The sequence below is a fragment of the Heteronotia binoei genome, chromosome 8 (genome assembly GCF_032191835.1).
Source record: "Heteronotia binoei isolate CCM8104 ecotype False Entrance Well chromosome 8, APGP_CSIRO_Hbin_v1, whole genome shotgun sequence".
Taxonomy (NCBI): domain Eukaryota; kingdom Metazoa; phylum Chordata; class Lepidosauria; order Squamata; family Gekkonidae; genus Heteronotia; species Heteronotia binoei.
Window position 1 is genome coordinate 103,232,158 of NC_083230.1, and position 15,887 is coordinate 103,248,044.

General features: G+C 44.3%; 1 protein-coding gene across 1 annotated transcript in view; it reads left to right on the plus strand.

Annotated features, from left to right (window-relative positions):
* Positions 1–11,197, plus strand: part of ADIPOR2 (adiponectin receptor 2) — a 41,121-nt gene extending 29,924 nt beyond the window's left edge. The window contains exons 3-8 of the mRNA XM_060245777.1: positions 864–980; positions 2,688–2,859; positions 4,563–4,749; positions 5,421–5,608; positions 7,783–7,976; positions 8,553–11,197. Of these exons, the coding sequence (XP_060101760.1) occupies positions 864–980; positions 2,688–2,859; positions 4,563–4,749; positions 5,421–5,608; positions 7,783–7,976; positions 8,553–8,681 (987 nt within the window). The 3' untranslated portion in view covers positions 8,682–11,197. The remainder of the gene's footprint in view (positions 1–863; positions 981–2,687; positions 2,860–4,562; positions 4,750–5,420; positions 5,609–7,782; positions 7,977–8,552) is intronic.
* Positions 11,198–15,887: the final 4,690 nt, after the last annotated feature.

Genomic DNA, 15,887 nt, shown 5'->3' on the forward strand with positions numbered 1-15,887 from the left:
GTTTGATATGTTATGGCAGATCTAGTTTATGCTAATGTATGTTGAGTTCAGGAAGAATTGGCTTGTTTCAGGTCAAAATACAGCCAGAACATTTATATGAATGTTATGGAAGCACTATAACTTCCTTGTAGCCACCAAAGTGTGGGTAAAGGCTCAACTGGACACAGCAATGGGAGATCTTGTAACACCTGAGAGATCAACAAGATTTTTGGGATGTGAGCTTTCAAGAGTCGAAGCTCCCTTTGTCAGGTATGAAAGTTTTGTCGGTCTCTCAGGTGCTGCTGGACTCGAATCTGAGAATATGTAGTAGTAAAAATGGTGTAAAAGTAGTAATAGTAAAAATGGTGTATGTAGTGCTCAGCATCCTTAATAATAATAATAATGGTGGTGGTGATGATAGTAGTAGTAGTAGTAATAATAGTAATAATAATAACCCAATGAGTTTGTCTGATTTTAATTCTTCTTGGCATTCTTCTGGATTCACATGAGGAACCTGGGAACAGAAGTTGTATTGAGTGGTTCTTTTTAGGTAAATTGATGGTGTTTTGACAGTTTGTACCTGTGCAAAAATAGAATGCATTCATGCTGTGTACTGACATCTTTCTTCACCTTTTAACAAATACACATTGTAATATTTAGGATTTCTTTTCCTGTCTGGAAATACTGGCCACATAGTGAGAAGTTTTCACCTTTCACAAATCAGGGGGATTTTACTTTCATCTTATTTCCCTTGGCTGTTTCCAGACCACATAGGTTTTCTGGAAAATGCAGCTGGAAATCCTGACTTCTGTGAATATCCTCAAGTTGTACGGTTGACATCACATTTTAAATCTGCTTTTGTTCAACCTTTGTTTCTATTGCAGAGTTCTGACGATGCCAGGGATAATGATTCAGCACCGGAAGATGAACGATTTATGGGGATGCTGCCTCTCCTCCAAGCCCACCATGCCATGGAGAAAATGGAAGAGTTTGTGTGTAAGGTAAGAGATGTCAAAGCAAGTGGCTTAACATGCACCAGTGCATTGGACGCAGCTGGAGGGTCTTGTGGCTAGCAGCGCATGTACTTGTGGCGACAGAAAGCCAAGTCTCAGTGGGTGGCCATCAAGATGGTCTGTTGGCTCAACTGATACTGTGACACTGCTTTGGGATTTTGGGCCTCCTGTAATTGGATGAATTGGACAGTTTAGCACAATGGGGATTACATGTTGAAATGTGGGATTAAACATGATGGTACAACTGTTGAGTCCTTTTTTGAAAACATCTGTGGAAGTGCAAGCAGAATAATGCTCTCTGCCTCTGGTGTTTCTGGGTCAAAGAACTTTAATTTCCAAGGTCAGCTTCCCCCCCACACCTTCTCTTTTCAGGCTTTGCAAATCTTTGTTTTCAGATTACCATTTGTCTCCCTTGCGTAGCAGCGTCAATTGTGTCCACCTTCCAAGTTCTATTGAAATGCCACCCGGGGCAAATCCCTTGTGATCTGTGTAAATATTCTTGGTCTTGACTTTCCTTCCCTGACTTAAAGGGGAACCCGTTTTGTATTGGCATCTGGCTATTAGTAGTAACTTCAGACCTAGAATTAAATTAGGTCCTGCCACCTCCCTGAAGAGAATTGAAACATGGAAGAGGCAAATACAACCAGAGTCAAAACTGTGTGCAAATCACTAAACACTGTATATAATAATGCTAATAAGAATGTTTTAACCAGTTCATAGGAAATTAATAAAGTGCACTTCACTACATTAAGGTGCTTGTGCACAAAGTTCAAAGTAGTCCATATATTTTCAAAAGTGCAATAAAGGACTCAGTCCATAGTCGACGTATCTGGAACCACCTCAACGGATATTGCCAGTCTTATAGTCTGTTTCGAGTGGCATTCATTGTATACTTTATTTATTCTGTGGATTGCTTTCTTACACATGTGATGCGTTTTTAGCTTTGGCTCAAGTAACAGAATCGGGACGATGTTCAACCGCTCTGTAAAGAAGGTCTTGAAATGCACTATGTAAGGCTGGCAAGATCTGTTGAAGTGGTTCCAGATACCTCCACTATGGATTGAGTTCTCATTGCACTTTTGAAAACGTATGGACTACTTTGAACTTTTTGCACAATGTAGTGAAGTATTGTTTGAAAGCGTTCACTCTCAGTATTGTATTTGGAAATATACTTCATTAATTTCCTAAGAACTGGCTAAAAATTCTTATTAGAATTATTATATACTGTGTTTAGTGATTTGCACAGGGTTTTGACCCTGGGTGCATTTACCTCCCTGAATACCCCCCTCTCTCTCCCCACTACTTTGCACTGTATATATATATTGGGCTTCCTGCTGAGCTTTGAATCAGATGGCAAGTTCAACTGAAAATAAGAGTGGAGACTCTGGCTTTCCAAGTTCTATAACTGGTGTTGCCTGGTTTCCCTTGCAGTTACGGTAGTATCCCATGAAAGAGATCGTATCATTACCATTTCTCGAGTGAGTGAATTGCATCAGCCTGGCTTTGTCAACTTACTGGGAGCAATTCTAGCACTGTATGTGGTATTGAAGCTTCAGTAGCCAAACTGTTCTCTGGGGCCACTTTCCTTTTCAATTCTCTTGGAATGTGTTGCATGTAAATGTTCGCCTCTTTCCTCACAGTCCATCAGGAACACAGCAACGGGAGACTTTAATCCTGCCTTCTTCCCCCCTTCAGGTGTGGGAGGGCAGATGGCGTGTCATACCCCACGATGTCCTGCCTGACTGGCTAAAGGACAATGACTACCTGTTGCATGGACACCGACCACCCATGCCCTCTTTCCGGGCATGCTTCAAAAGCATTTTTAGGATACACACGGAGACTGGCAACATCTGGACACATCTGCTAGGTATTACCTTCGATGTCAACATGGTGCACATCCTGTCTTGTGAGGGCAACAGAAGTTGGAGACAGGGTTTCTCTTTAGCAAAGGGAAGATAACCCTGGGGCATGATGCACAAGGGGCTACTATAATATTTGTTATGCAAGATTGCAGCTTCTTTTTTGCTTCTTATTTGTATTGAATCCTACTTGCATGTAAGGGGATAGAGTCAAATTACTGCTTCAAACAGTGCTACTGCTTCAGCATGTAGGAAGAAAATGTGTCTTACTTTTGGGAGCATTTATTGAAAGCAAGTTGCAAGAAATGTTCCATGGAGGGAGACCCTTAGCCAGGCCTCATTTTGGGCAGGAGCTCACAGGAGCTGAGCTCCAGAACCTCTAAATTTTATTTTGCTCTTTCTCTCTCCCCTCCAAAAGAAACCACACTTGCTTCTGGGCTCCCTTGTTCAAACCCCCTGTGAGAATTTTGCTGAACTCTTAAGATTTGACAAACTTCCTAAATATTTCCCCCCAGAATAAAATGGGAAAATAACCAAAACATATCAAGCAGACAGATGGAAATCATCATCATGCCACTGTAGCCACATAGGAGAAATTAATTTTAAAAGTATGATGGGGGTAAGGTTTTATGATGACCATTATAATTCAAGAAGCATTTTAAGGTAGCTGCTGAGCTGATATAATTTAGTACACCTTCCAGTGATGTCAGGGGTGTTTGGCATGTGCAAATGAGTTGTGCTAATGAGCACCTCTTTTTCTATGAAATGACCCCTGCCTTTAGCTATTCCCGGAGCCCAGTGCATGGAACCCTTAATTGCTGAGCAGAAGTGTTTTCATGAGCTCTTTGTAATGCCATGGGCAGTTCATTGCAGTTACTAATAACCGGCCCTGATGTTTTGGTGTTTGCCAGTAGAAGGACGGCACACTTATTTCCTAGGGCCATGAGGGGGGTTCCAAGGCCTCTTGTGTTTGCCAGACTTTGAGTAAGGACCCTGGCCCAAGGCAAAGAGTTCTGAATCTTAATGCTGCAGGACTAACCATGTCCTCTTTGTAGCTGTTTTGACAGTGCTGCCCTTGAAATAAAGTAAATTGCATGTGCTTCCCGGCCCTCAAGGCTAATGATAGAACAGGCCACAAATTAGCTTGCATTGGGATTGCGGTGACCATATGTTCAGGTTCAGCAGGAAGGATAAAACTAGCCCTAAATTTTGCTGGCTATTTTTAACTATACAGCTGTCTTGCTCGGCAGAGTGCTTGGGTTGAAGCTGGGATGCTTTCAGTCCTAGAGCACATTGGGCTAGTGTAACTACAGCAACCAGTTTCTTTCTGCTGCACTGTGGTGCCTCTTCACGATGGGCAAAAGAAAGTCTGAATGCGTAAACTGAGCCCGGTTCTTGGTTTGTGTCAGATCACTCACCAAAGGCCTTTCATGGAGCTGCTAATATATACAAAAGTTGGCAGTGACCATGAAACGGAGCTAAGTGAGCATTCAGTTCTAGAGAGGAAGGATATGGTAGTGTCTGACTCGGTGAATGGGGAAGAGCAGAATTCACACCCTTCCGCAGCCATAAATTTGTTGGGCAACTTGTCATAAAATAGGCCGGTTACTGACTTAGAATTTGACATGGTGCTCCATTGAGTTTGCTTCCAGCACCTCTCTTTCTGTCTTAGAATTTGGCAGGTGTCATCATGTTGCTTTTCCTTGCCTAGGTTGTGTGTTCTTCTTGTGTCTGGGAATATTCTACATGTTCCGGCCAAACATGTCCTTTGTAGCACCTGTGCAGGAGAAGGTGGTGGTTGGACTGTTCTTTTTGGGAGCCATTCTCTGCCTCTCCTTCTCGTGGCTCTTCCATACAGTTTACTGCCATTCAGAAGGTGTGTCGAGGCTCTTCTCCAAGTAAGTAGCAGAGCGGCAAGCGTGAGCTCTGAGCTGGGAAAGTCCACTGTTCAAACTTTGCCTCTGTGATGAAGTCATTGAGCAGGCTTCAGTTAAAACAATAGTGGCTTGTCTGAGGCCACCTATTTGCAGAAATAAGAAGTTATCACAAAGAGGTTGCTCAAATGAGATGTGTGTGAAGCACTTTGAAACTCTGGGATGTGCTCTAGAATTAGCTTCTCAGTGGACATCTGGAGTTGACATTAATCATTGTGCTTTAGTGATGGAAGACAAATTGCATGCACCTCTGAAATTGTGACTTGCAGGCAAAGATCTTTGTACTTGAAGCTTTTTATCTTTGCCATTTTTCTTTGTTATTCCTGGGATGAGTCCACATCATTGCACATATGGCTTTTGGGATGAGGGCCTGTCAAAGAACAGTGATTGCAAGTAAGCCGCTCCATTTTTCTCAGGTCAAATACCGAGTGTGCTCTTGGGTTACTTTATGCCCATTGAGAAGACAGTCTTGTTTAGCAACAGCTGTCGGTTGTATGCAACTAGGCAAGAGGTGTGCCAGAAGCAGGGTGCTCTGTGGAAACCATGCAGTCCATCAACAATCTTGTTCCAAACGCGCAAGAGAGATGGAACAAATTGGGATCCTGAACTAAAGTCTTTTTCTTCCTCTTTCCTAGGTTGGACTACTCTGGTATTGCCCTTCTCATTATGGGCAGCTTTGTTCCTTGGCTCTACTACTCTTTCTATTGCAACCCTCAGCCATGCTTCATCTACTTGATAGTGATCTGTGTCCTGGGCATTGCTGCCATTATAGTTTCCCAGTGGGACAGATTTGCAACCCCTCAGTACAGAGGAGTACGGGCAGGTAAGGATCCCAGGATAATTTTTGGAATGTCTCATTTATGTACCTGCATAGGCCTTGTCTAAAGTTTCATTGGTTGAATTATCAGAGTTTGTGTCTCTTAAAATGTTGGATACAAAATGTTGGATCTCAGTGGTGGTTGTGCAATGCCAAACCCAAGGGGGCTAACTGGTTATTTCATTGTGGTCTTCAGGATTAGGATATTAGTTGTGACAGTTTGTAGAGGACTAGATTGCACTGTTTCAGATGCATGCTGGGTGATTCTTAGTTGGGATGGTGGGTACACATACACACAAATGCAAACAACCTATATATTTTTTTTAAAAAAAATTCTTGGTACATATCTGTATGGGCATGTGCGCATAAGGATCACATCGTGGTTTACATCCACAAAATGTATGCCACAGTTAATCAAACTTGAGTCCCATCTAACAGAGTGGTGCTCATGGGAATGATCTCTGCCCCAGTGCAGCCTGCTGTATCCCCACAAGAAATGCAGTGGAATGGCTCCCCAGGAAGAGCATGGGGAGCTGTAAGAACAGAGGGCTGGCAAAAAGCATCTCTCCCCTTCCCTTAGTGGAAACGGCTTCTGCAAGCGGATCCCGTGGTTAGGATTTGAGCTGCATTCTTTGTGATGGTGCAGGATTGTAGAAGATGATGATGATGATATTGAATTTATAACCTGCCCTTCTCTCTGAAACAGAGTCTCAGAGCGGCTTACAATCTCCTTTATCTCCTTCCCCCACAACAGACACCCTGTGAGGTTGGTGGGGCTGAGAGGGCTTTTACAGCAGCTGCCCTTTCAAGGACAACCTCTGCCAGAACTATGGCTGACCCAAGGCCACTCCAGCTGGTGCAAGTGGAGGTGGTGGCGGCCACAAGTATAGCCACCTTCAAGAGGGGTTTAGATAAAAATATGGAGCACAGGTCCATCAGTGGCTATTAGCCACAGTGTGTGTGTATATATAAATTTTTTTGCCACTGGGTGACACAGAGTGTTGGACTGGATGGGCCGTTGGCCTGATCCAACATGGCTTCTCTTATGTTCTTATGAGGAGTGGGGAATCAAACCCGGTTCTCCCAGACAAGAGTCCGACCACTTAACCACTGCATCAAACTGGCTCTCATTATATTGTATATAATATATTGTATTATATTGTCATAATGTGTTTAACTTGTATAATTCTCCTTAAGGTAAATGTTGTATTCTGCTTGTATGATAGGAAGCAATGGGTCCCTAGCTACAGATGTCTCTGTGAGAAACACACTTTGTGGCATTCAAGCCCTTAGCTTTTTTGGTTGGCAGTATGAACACTTGCAGTGTCATCTTAGGCTTCAGACAGCATTCTTCCCCACCCCACACCTCTTGCTGCTAAAAGTTCATGCAAGAACTATGTGCAGTGAGAAATGAGTTAATTTACATTCGGGTCCATTTAAGTCAAAAGTACACACCCGCACACATACCTCTCTCTCTGCATGCTTCATCACTTTGTTTTTCCTTCTTCCTACTGGGAATGCAGCTTGTGCAGAAACTTGTGAGCTGGGCTGAGGACAGATAATGCTTGCTTTCATGCAGTAGAAGAAGACGACTGCAGATTTATACCCCGCCCTTCTCTCTGAATCAGAGACCCAAAGCAGCTTACAATCTCCTTTATCTTCTCCCCCCACAGCAGATACCCCATCAGGTGGGTGGGACTGAGAGGGCTCTCACAGCAGCTGCCCTTTCAAGGACAACTCCTGTGATAGCTATGGCTAACCCAAGGCCATTCCAGCAGGTGCAAGTGGAGGAGTAGGGAATCAAACCCGGTTCTCCCAGATAAGAGTCTACGCACTTAACCACTACACCAAACTGGCTCTTGAGAAGATGAGTTGAAGCTGCTTTTTTTCACAAGCACTTCTCTTCCTCTTTCAGTAGCATGTCAAGGGTCATTGTTAATCGTGTCTCATGCAGGCCCATAGCTATAATCCCCCCCTCCCCCATAAGCTTGTATTGAATGTCTTAAAAGGAGTGGTCATACTATGGTGTTCACTTTCAGAACACTAGAAAAATACACTTGATTTTTTTTAACACGAAGGTCCTTGTTACTATGCTTGGAGCCCTGAACTTTAGCAGTCTGCTCTCATTACTGCCCGTTATTCTTTGTGTCTGAGGCTGAATCTGTCCTGTTTTCCCCTAGGAGTGTTTCTGGCTCTGGGCCTTAGCGGGGTCATCCCCACACTGCACTTTGTCATCTCAGAAGGGCTCCTCAAGGCTGCCACGATGGGGCAGATTGGCTGGCTGGCCCTAATGGCTTGCTTGTACATTACTGGTGCTGCTCTGTACGCTGCTCGCATCCCAGAGAGGTTCTTCCCGGGCAAGTGTGACATTTGGGTGAGTATCCAAGGCTGCCAGGCCATGTGGTAGGAGGGTGTTAAAGGCATTGTGTCCCAGCTGCCTGTCTGCTGTGACAAATAAAAACAACTGCACAACTGGCAGAGAACAGATGCAGTAGCAGTTCTGGAAATGTTTCTTGGTGCTTGGTGAAAACAGAGCCCTGTTATGTATGTTCCAATTTTGAAACTTAGTAAACTCTTTATTCCCTTGGTAACAGGGTCAAAGACTGTTTGCATGCCAGTATTTTTCATTCTTGGCATTTCTGGTTCCCACAAGAGAGAATGCCATGTAGCTGCAAAAATACAACGGTTTGATGCAGAGCTGTTGAGTTGTGCCTGTGTTTAAGTTCAATGATGCCAACTTTCACATGGCCAGGGGGAGTTAAATTGGCATCAGTTGGTGAATACAAAACATGGCTGCTCAGTTAGGAAACCAGTGTTGTGACCTTTTATTTAGCAGGCTAGTACTGTTCGCCCTCTCTTAACTAACCTCTAGCGCACAGTCCCTTATATGATATTTTGGAAACCAGGGCATGCTTGTGATCTAAACTGTGGTTTTATTCCCCCCATGCAGTTCCACTCCCACCAGCTATTCCATGTGTTTGTAGTGGCTGGTGCCTTTGTGCACTTCCATGGCGTTTCGAACCTTCAGGAGTTTCGCTTCACAGTCGGAGGAGGCTGCTCGGAGAACGAGATGCAGTGAAAGTGGCCAGACGCCCAGGACTGTAACCAAAAGAGAACTGTGGGAGGAGCCAGGAGTTAACCAGGCAGCTGGTGTGAGCATCAGTGCCCACATCTATCTTATCTGTGGTGGTGTGGAAGCTTCAAGGGGATTCTACCTAAAACGCAGAAGAAAAATTCATACCTCAAGCATTGAAGTGAATTGGTTTTGAAGACCCAGAAGTTCTTAAACCCTACCTTATTCCTGGGATCTACAGACTAAGCTAAAGAAAGCCCTTTCTTAATCAGCTTCTGTTCAATGCCATATTTATTTGTAGAAAATAAGAGGGGTTGTCATGGAGAGGTGGTTTGGAAATTTTTTTCTTTTTTAAAAAAAAATCTAGTTTAAGATTTGTATCTTGTTCAGGTAAGTTGATTTTAGATGCTCTTTTGAGAGAGGAAAAAAGATGTAAATAAGATTTCTAACTTTCTGTTTAATTATAAAGTTTATATAAATGTTTTAAAAACTGGGGGAGGGAAGGGTTTTGTACAGAACGCGACATGCAAGTACCACACACTGTTTCAATTTTGCACGAACTCTTGTCGAGTGCAAGAGAGCCAGGTGAAACCCCTGGGGGAGTCAAGCATCCAGGCTCTGCAGGTTCTTCCTAATGCTGGTGGATATTGGACAGAGACCCCCCATAAGCCTCGGGTCTGAACACAAGGATGGAGAGTGTTGAAACGCTCACAACTGATATCAGGCTGCCATTCAGGCCTTTGCGTGTTCAGATGGTAAAGGAAGGAGGTGCGGTGCTGCTTGTAGCTGAGTTGTGCATCTTTTACAAGGCAAAGCCTTCTAGGAGCTCTGCCCCTTTATGGATACTTCCCAATGGCTTTGTTGCACCAGCGTTATTGGGGTGGGGGGGGTTGGTGGCTTTAAAGGCACAACATAGCACATCCCTTGACCTCTGGGGTCGCCTGTCAGTTTTGCCATTCTCTTAGGCCTGCCATCCCCTTTATCCAAGTGCACTTGTTAGTGTTGTTTTGAAGGTAAGCCAGGTAAGAAATGGGAACGGACACACTGGAAGGACAAGGTTTGTGGGAGTGGTGGGTGTAGTGCTGTACTTGAGGGAAGGAGACTGGCAGTCCACTTTGCTGTTCCATTCTGGATTGCTTAGCGTACTGCTGAATCACGAGTACTGATCTGCTGAGCTGCAGTGTTAACACTGCCATTTTTTCGCTTCTGGTATCTACGATAATGTTGCACAGAGTAAGACACAGCTTGCAGAGGAGACTTTGGATCTGTTATAATTTTCCTCTCCTCAAAATAGTGTTTGAACCCAAAGAAGTCTGTCTGGTTTCACGTCAGCCCTGGGCACTGCCTTTTCCCCGTTTTCTACACACTGGTTTTTAAAAACTCTTTGCCCCAGATAGCTTAACAGCAGGGGGGGGGGGGCAGTGGTACATTGAGAGAACGGGCGAAGGACCATGAAGCAGAACAGTCAGAATAAGGGAAAGTATGGCCACTGCTTCTTGCTGTAATGGTTGGTAGGGGATGACAGGTCTGGGAAGAAGCATTTTGGCCAGTTGTCTTTACGCAAATAACGGAGGGCAGTTATTTTCATCTTTGGAGTAAACAGGGGCTCTTCTGTGCTTTGCCAACTTTCCCCCTTCTTTTTTAGGGACGGGATTGACTGCTCCGCTTTGACCCCCGAAAACAGAATTGGGAGTGTTCAGGCCTACAAGAGGTGCTTAACTATTGCTTGTAGGCAGCTTAGAGCAGGGTTTATTGGAATAGGATCACAACTCTGATGCAGCTAGGCCAGATTGGTTGGCAGCCTAATATTTGTTGATGTTCTGATCCCAAACTGAAATCAGACAGTGTTAACTTGAACTCTTAAATGCATTGGGAAGTCCGATGCTGTTTTTTAAAACCTCGCTGGTGTGTGTAGCCACCTGGCAGAACAGTGGCTTTTCCTCATGAAGGCAAGTTGCCATGCATATCAGACCCAGACCTACCTGTGTGAAAAGCACTTTTTGGGGTACTTTTTGTATCTGTACCAGCAGAAGCTGCATCTCCCCATTCTGGATCATCAGTGTGCTTGCTTCCCAGAAAAGGGGCTTTTGCAACCTGGTCTGACACGGCATAAAACCTGTACAGAAACACAATACTCCATTTGCTGTTCTTAACCCCCTCTTGGTCCCTGTTTAAGGATATCTTGTGTCCCAATAAGATACTGCTTAGCTGTGCACTTTTTCTGGGGCGCTTGCTGAGACTTCTTCCCAGGTTGGCACCTGATGCCTTACTCTCAGCAATTGGAGGTTTGCTTGCTTCCTCTTTCTCTCTTTCTGTGTGTGCAGGTTTTCAGCATAGTATAGTTAGATTCTGCGGCTTCTTTCTTCCCCCATTAACTAGTGGCCTTGTTCGGTTTTTTTTTTTAAAAAATGCTTACTGTTGGAGGCAACAAAGCACATCTTGGACTTTGAAGATGGGGTCTCTGATCAATGGGATCTCATTACTTGTTGTATTCCAAACTTCTAATAAAAACAAAATACCATGCATACAGAGAGTTTGAGTCTTGTGTCCTGCACTACACGATTTTCTAAAATCAGTTTTTCTGTTAAAAATGCATGCAGCCACTAGGAGACACAGTGCAGCCTGAGATGTGGTTGCTTGTGTCACTGCTTTCTCATTCACACTTATGACTTCCCGGTTCTCCTGCCTGTCCCTAAAATACTGCCCCTCTATCCTTAGGTCTTGTGTGAGGTTTCCTATGCTCTGCATTTTCCTTAACTACCCCATTCCCTATGCCACCCACCCTTCCATTAGATTCCAGCTTGCCCAGTTTGCTTCCAGTCTCCTTCCTCCAGTTCTACTGCCTGCTTAGCTTCCAGCTTTCCTTAGTTCTGTTTTTATTCATTTATATTGAAAATTTTGCTGCCTTTCCAGTCAAGCCTGTCTGAGGCAGTCTTCCTTTTTTTGGCCTTGTTTCCTAATTGTTAGCCACCCCTCCCCCCATGCCAACATCACAGCAGCAGCAGCCCTGCCCCCAGTTTTCCTAGCCTCCTTTCCTTTTGGTGCCAGGTTTTCCTAACTTTTGCTCTCTGGATTTTGTGTAAATGTACTGATACATCTCCTTCCTTGATTTCCCTGCTCTTGGTTTTGCCTGTCTCTTGGAGACAGTCCCAGTCTTAATCTTGCCTGCACAAAACACTTGTTTGTGACATCTATTCCCTTCTTGATCGCTCCTCTTCAGTCTTGGTGAAATGGAACGTTCACTTTCCCTGCTGAAGCTCTGCTATTCAACCAGATGCTGTTGTTGACACAGTCACCCTGAGCTGCTAGAATGCTTTAGCTTTCATGTTATCACAGTAGTTCAACAAATAGCATACTGAATAAATTAAGTCTACAGATGTTCAGTATTTGGGACCTAACTCTCCAGTGCAGAATCTATATTACCTTATTTTTTCCCCATCACGATGACTCTGCAGCTATTGAGAGAATTTCCAAACTAAGCTGCATTCTATAGGCCCACCCTGCCTAAAATCCCTTCCCTGAGATTCCACTCAGTTGTCCAGAAGACTGCTGAAGTAGATACAGGCCTGGACCAAAGGTCATGACAAGTCCCATGCGAGCCTTCTACTGTAGCTTATGTTTTTAATCCTGTTCTTCCTCCAGTTGCGAGGGTGGCAAGTAGAGGCCTATTCCCCACATTCTTTTTCTCATCAGTAGCCTAAAGCAGATTACCTGCAATGAACAAGCATTTTGTCTCCTTGCTTCCAGTCCAGCGTGCTTGTTTGCTATAAAACACCTAGTTTTGAGCAACGGCTCTAGAACCAATTCAAAAAAACCCCCCTGCAAAATAAAGGCATGTTCATATAGGGGAGATGTTTCTGCAAACTTGGGACAAGTGGGATATTTTAGAGAATATAAGAAACCTTTACCTTACAAAGGGAGAGAGCTTAATTTTTGTGCTGCTCTGTCGTCAGCTTCCATTCAGGGAGACACCAGTCTTGGCGAAGCCAGGAGGAGAAACTACTGTGGCCTCTGCTGGCAAGAGAAGCTGTGGATTTACAGAGAAGAGGAGGTGGGGCTGGTGGCAGACGCACAGCTGCTGGATGGGAGGTATTGGTGGTGCTGCAGCAATGGGGGAGGCAGTGGGGAAGGTGAAGGTTGTGGCAGGAGGGTGAGAAAAGAGGCAGGAAGAGTTTAAGTGTTGGGGAGGACATGGGCAGAACTTGCTGCTAGCCACAGAAGGGAAGCCAAGTGGATAACAAGGTGGGAGCAGCACCAGCACTACCTCCTCCCTTCCTCAGCCATTGTTGCTCTGCTCTGCCTCTGAGAGGGAGAGAAGGTGGATGAGTGGTGGAGGCACAAGAAGGCCGCAGTGCCAGTAGTGGTACTGCATCCTGTTACTGCTTTCTCCTTCACTTCTTACCTGCCCACCCATGAGAGAAGGCAGGAAAGTGGTCAGTCTGCACCAATGGCAGCCTGGAATATTGGGGGGGGGGGAGTTCCCCACTACAGTTTGGTGTAGTGGTTAAGTGCATGGACTTTTATTTAGAAGAACCAGGTTTGATTCCCCACTTCACCACATGCACCTGCTGATGTGACCTTGAGTCAGTCACAAGTTCTCTCAGGGCTGTTCTGCTCAAGAGCAGTTCTCAGAGCTCTCCCAGCCGCACCTACCTTACAAGGCGTCTGTTGTGGGGAGGGGAAGGGAAAGGAGATTGTAAAACATTCTGAGACTCCTTTGGGGACTGAAGGGCGGGGCTTCAATCCAATCTCCTCCTTTTCTCCCCATGAGTTTCTCATAGGTCCCTGCTTCATTCATACTAACTCAGAGGGCCACGCAATTGACAAAATATTAATCATGGTCAAGCAGCTTTTTTGAGTGATAGCGTAATTAGATTCACAGTGTAGTGACTTCACAGCTTAATAGGCTGTGGCTTGACAGGATTGTTAGGTCTTTACTGTAATGACAGGAATGAAGTTTTGGCAACATCTTGATGTTAATTGTACACATGAAGATCTGCCTGTAGTGTGGCATGATCAGAGAAAGAAATGCTGCCAAACTACACTGGTCTAAAAACTACTTGCATAGAAGAACGCGGGACACAAGTTAGTGTGCATCCTCACACCCAGAGAAAGGTCTCAAAAGGGGACCATCGATCTAAAAGGGACAAACTCTACATATGATAGCTCTTCGGCAACGTATCTATTGTCAAGATGAAAAAGGAACAGTGGGATAGAAATATGATAATGGTGGTCTGGATTGCAGCTTGGGCCCTGCTTACTGAAAGGTAATTTGCTTTTGTGCTACTTCATATGTTTTTATAACTGAGCTCACCATTACCCTTTAGCATAAAGAAAGGCATAAAACAGCTAAAATACCTTGATAAATGTTTTTTAAAAGGCCCAATCTCAAGCTTTACCCATCCCCAGTTATAACCCCCTCCTCTCTCCTGTGTCACACAACTCTCCCAGATACTGCAAAGCAGGAAATGCTTAGCATCTGAAAGGTGTTTCAATAGGACTGTTTTTGCAGACCCTATAGGAAAAGCACCTGACTCTGCTAGGCTTTATTCTTCTGGGTCACTGTACACAAATGAAGCTTGAAAGGTTACCTTGTCTCTCATCCAAGGGGGCCTGGGCAAAACACTTTAGTCAGCTCTAGTTTTTGTACTGAATATATGAAGGGTTGTTGCTGCCTAATGTAAAGGGCTGGGATCCTATTAAAAGTGCAAATAAATCAAAGGACACAGAAGGCTGTCAGTATTGGCAGAATGGGTCGCTGAACAGCATATCAGACCTATGCAAAACCAGGAAGATGACGATAAAATGACAATTCGCTCACTTGAATGAGATGATCCTAGTGCTAAAATAGAACTTCCATTCAAAACCCGTCTTCATCAGTTGCACAGGAACTGCAGCCAGCCATTTCAAAGTCATCTGGCTGTTTTTTCTCAAAGGCATTAATCTGCTTTTTGGCAGTTTTCTGATGTGCAAGAGGTGATCTGAGGAATATGAATGGCACAGTTTAAATTCAGCCTACTTACTGAGGCTGTGTGGAAAACTGTTCTGGTGACTGTTGGCATGGAACAAACTTTCTAGTTCCCAGTGTTTACATTTGGATTCTGAATATTAACATCAAATTCACCTCTGGTAGTTGACAGTAAGATGGTTTTTAAAAAGTAGTTAATGGCAAACAAAGGTAATCCACTAGCTTTTAGGGCATATAAGATAAATTCTCCCTCTGAAGCAGTGAACCTCTTGAGGGGTGGTTCCTACAGTCCTATCAGGGATGCAGGAACGATTGTTCAACTTTCTGTCTGTAGCCTCTGGGAGCTTCAGTTTCTTTCCTGCCTCAATAGGGAAAGCTGCTGACAAATAGGCTTTGCCTTCTAAGCTAAAAATCTCTTTTACCTTTCTTTTCAATTCTCCTCTAAAGCTCTCTTCTATCCAGTCCCCAGTGCTTCCTCTTCATTCCTCCTCTAAAGCTCTTCTCTATTCTATCCTGTCTCCCTCTAAATCATTCTCTAATTCAAACCTCTTCTCCCCTCTGACCTCTGGGAGAGCAGCAAAGCTCATTTGAGCAGTGGCAGCCATTTTGTGGCAGCAACAGAGAGCAAGACCAATACAGCTGCTCCAGTGATGGCGCAAAAGAACAGGAGTGATGGGTTGAAGAACGCAAAACAACTTACATGGCTTGTGAAAATGCCTTTTAAAAAAAGAAGGCCCAATGTTAACATCCTCCCATTACAACCACCTCCCCATAAGTTTTGTCGCAAATCTCTGGGATCCTTAAAACACCAGAAACAGGTAGCTCTGCTAGGCTGGGGCTGTACTATATATGGTGTTCTTGCTGTTGAGTGATCCATTATGATTCCATTTTGTGGACCCTATAGAAAGGGTCTCTACAGTTAGGTAGGTTGGCCAGCCTCCTCTATCTAGTCCCCAGTGCTCTTATCAAGCCTTAAGCAAGGGGTGGCAAAATGGTTTTTGGAAGCTGAAAGATTTTGCAATGTAAGGGGATCAATGCTCCCTCGAAGCTGTGGAGTCTTGTGAGCAAAAATTCTACTTCGTGAGCTACTCTCATGAAAATTGTGAGTGAACAATGTGGCTACTGCATAAATGAGTTTGCTCTGAAGCCATCCTTCCTGAGCTAAGACAAAAATGTGTGAGCTAGAGGCTAAAAAAGTGTGAGCTTAGAGGGAACACTGAAGGGGATATATCTCTGCAACTAAT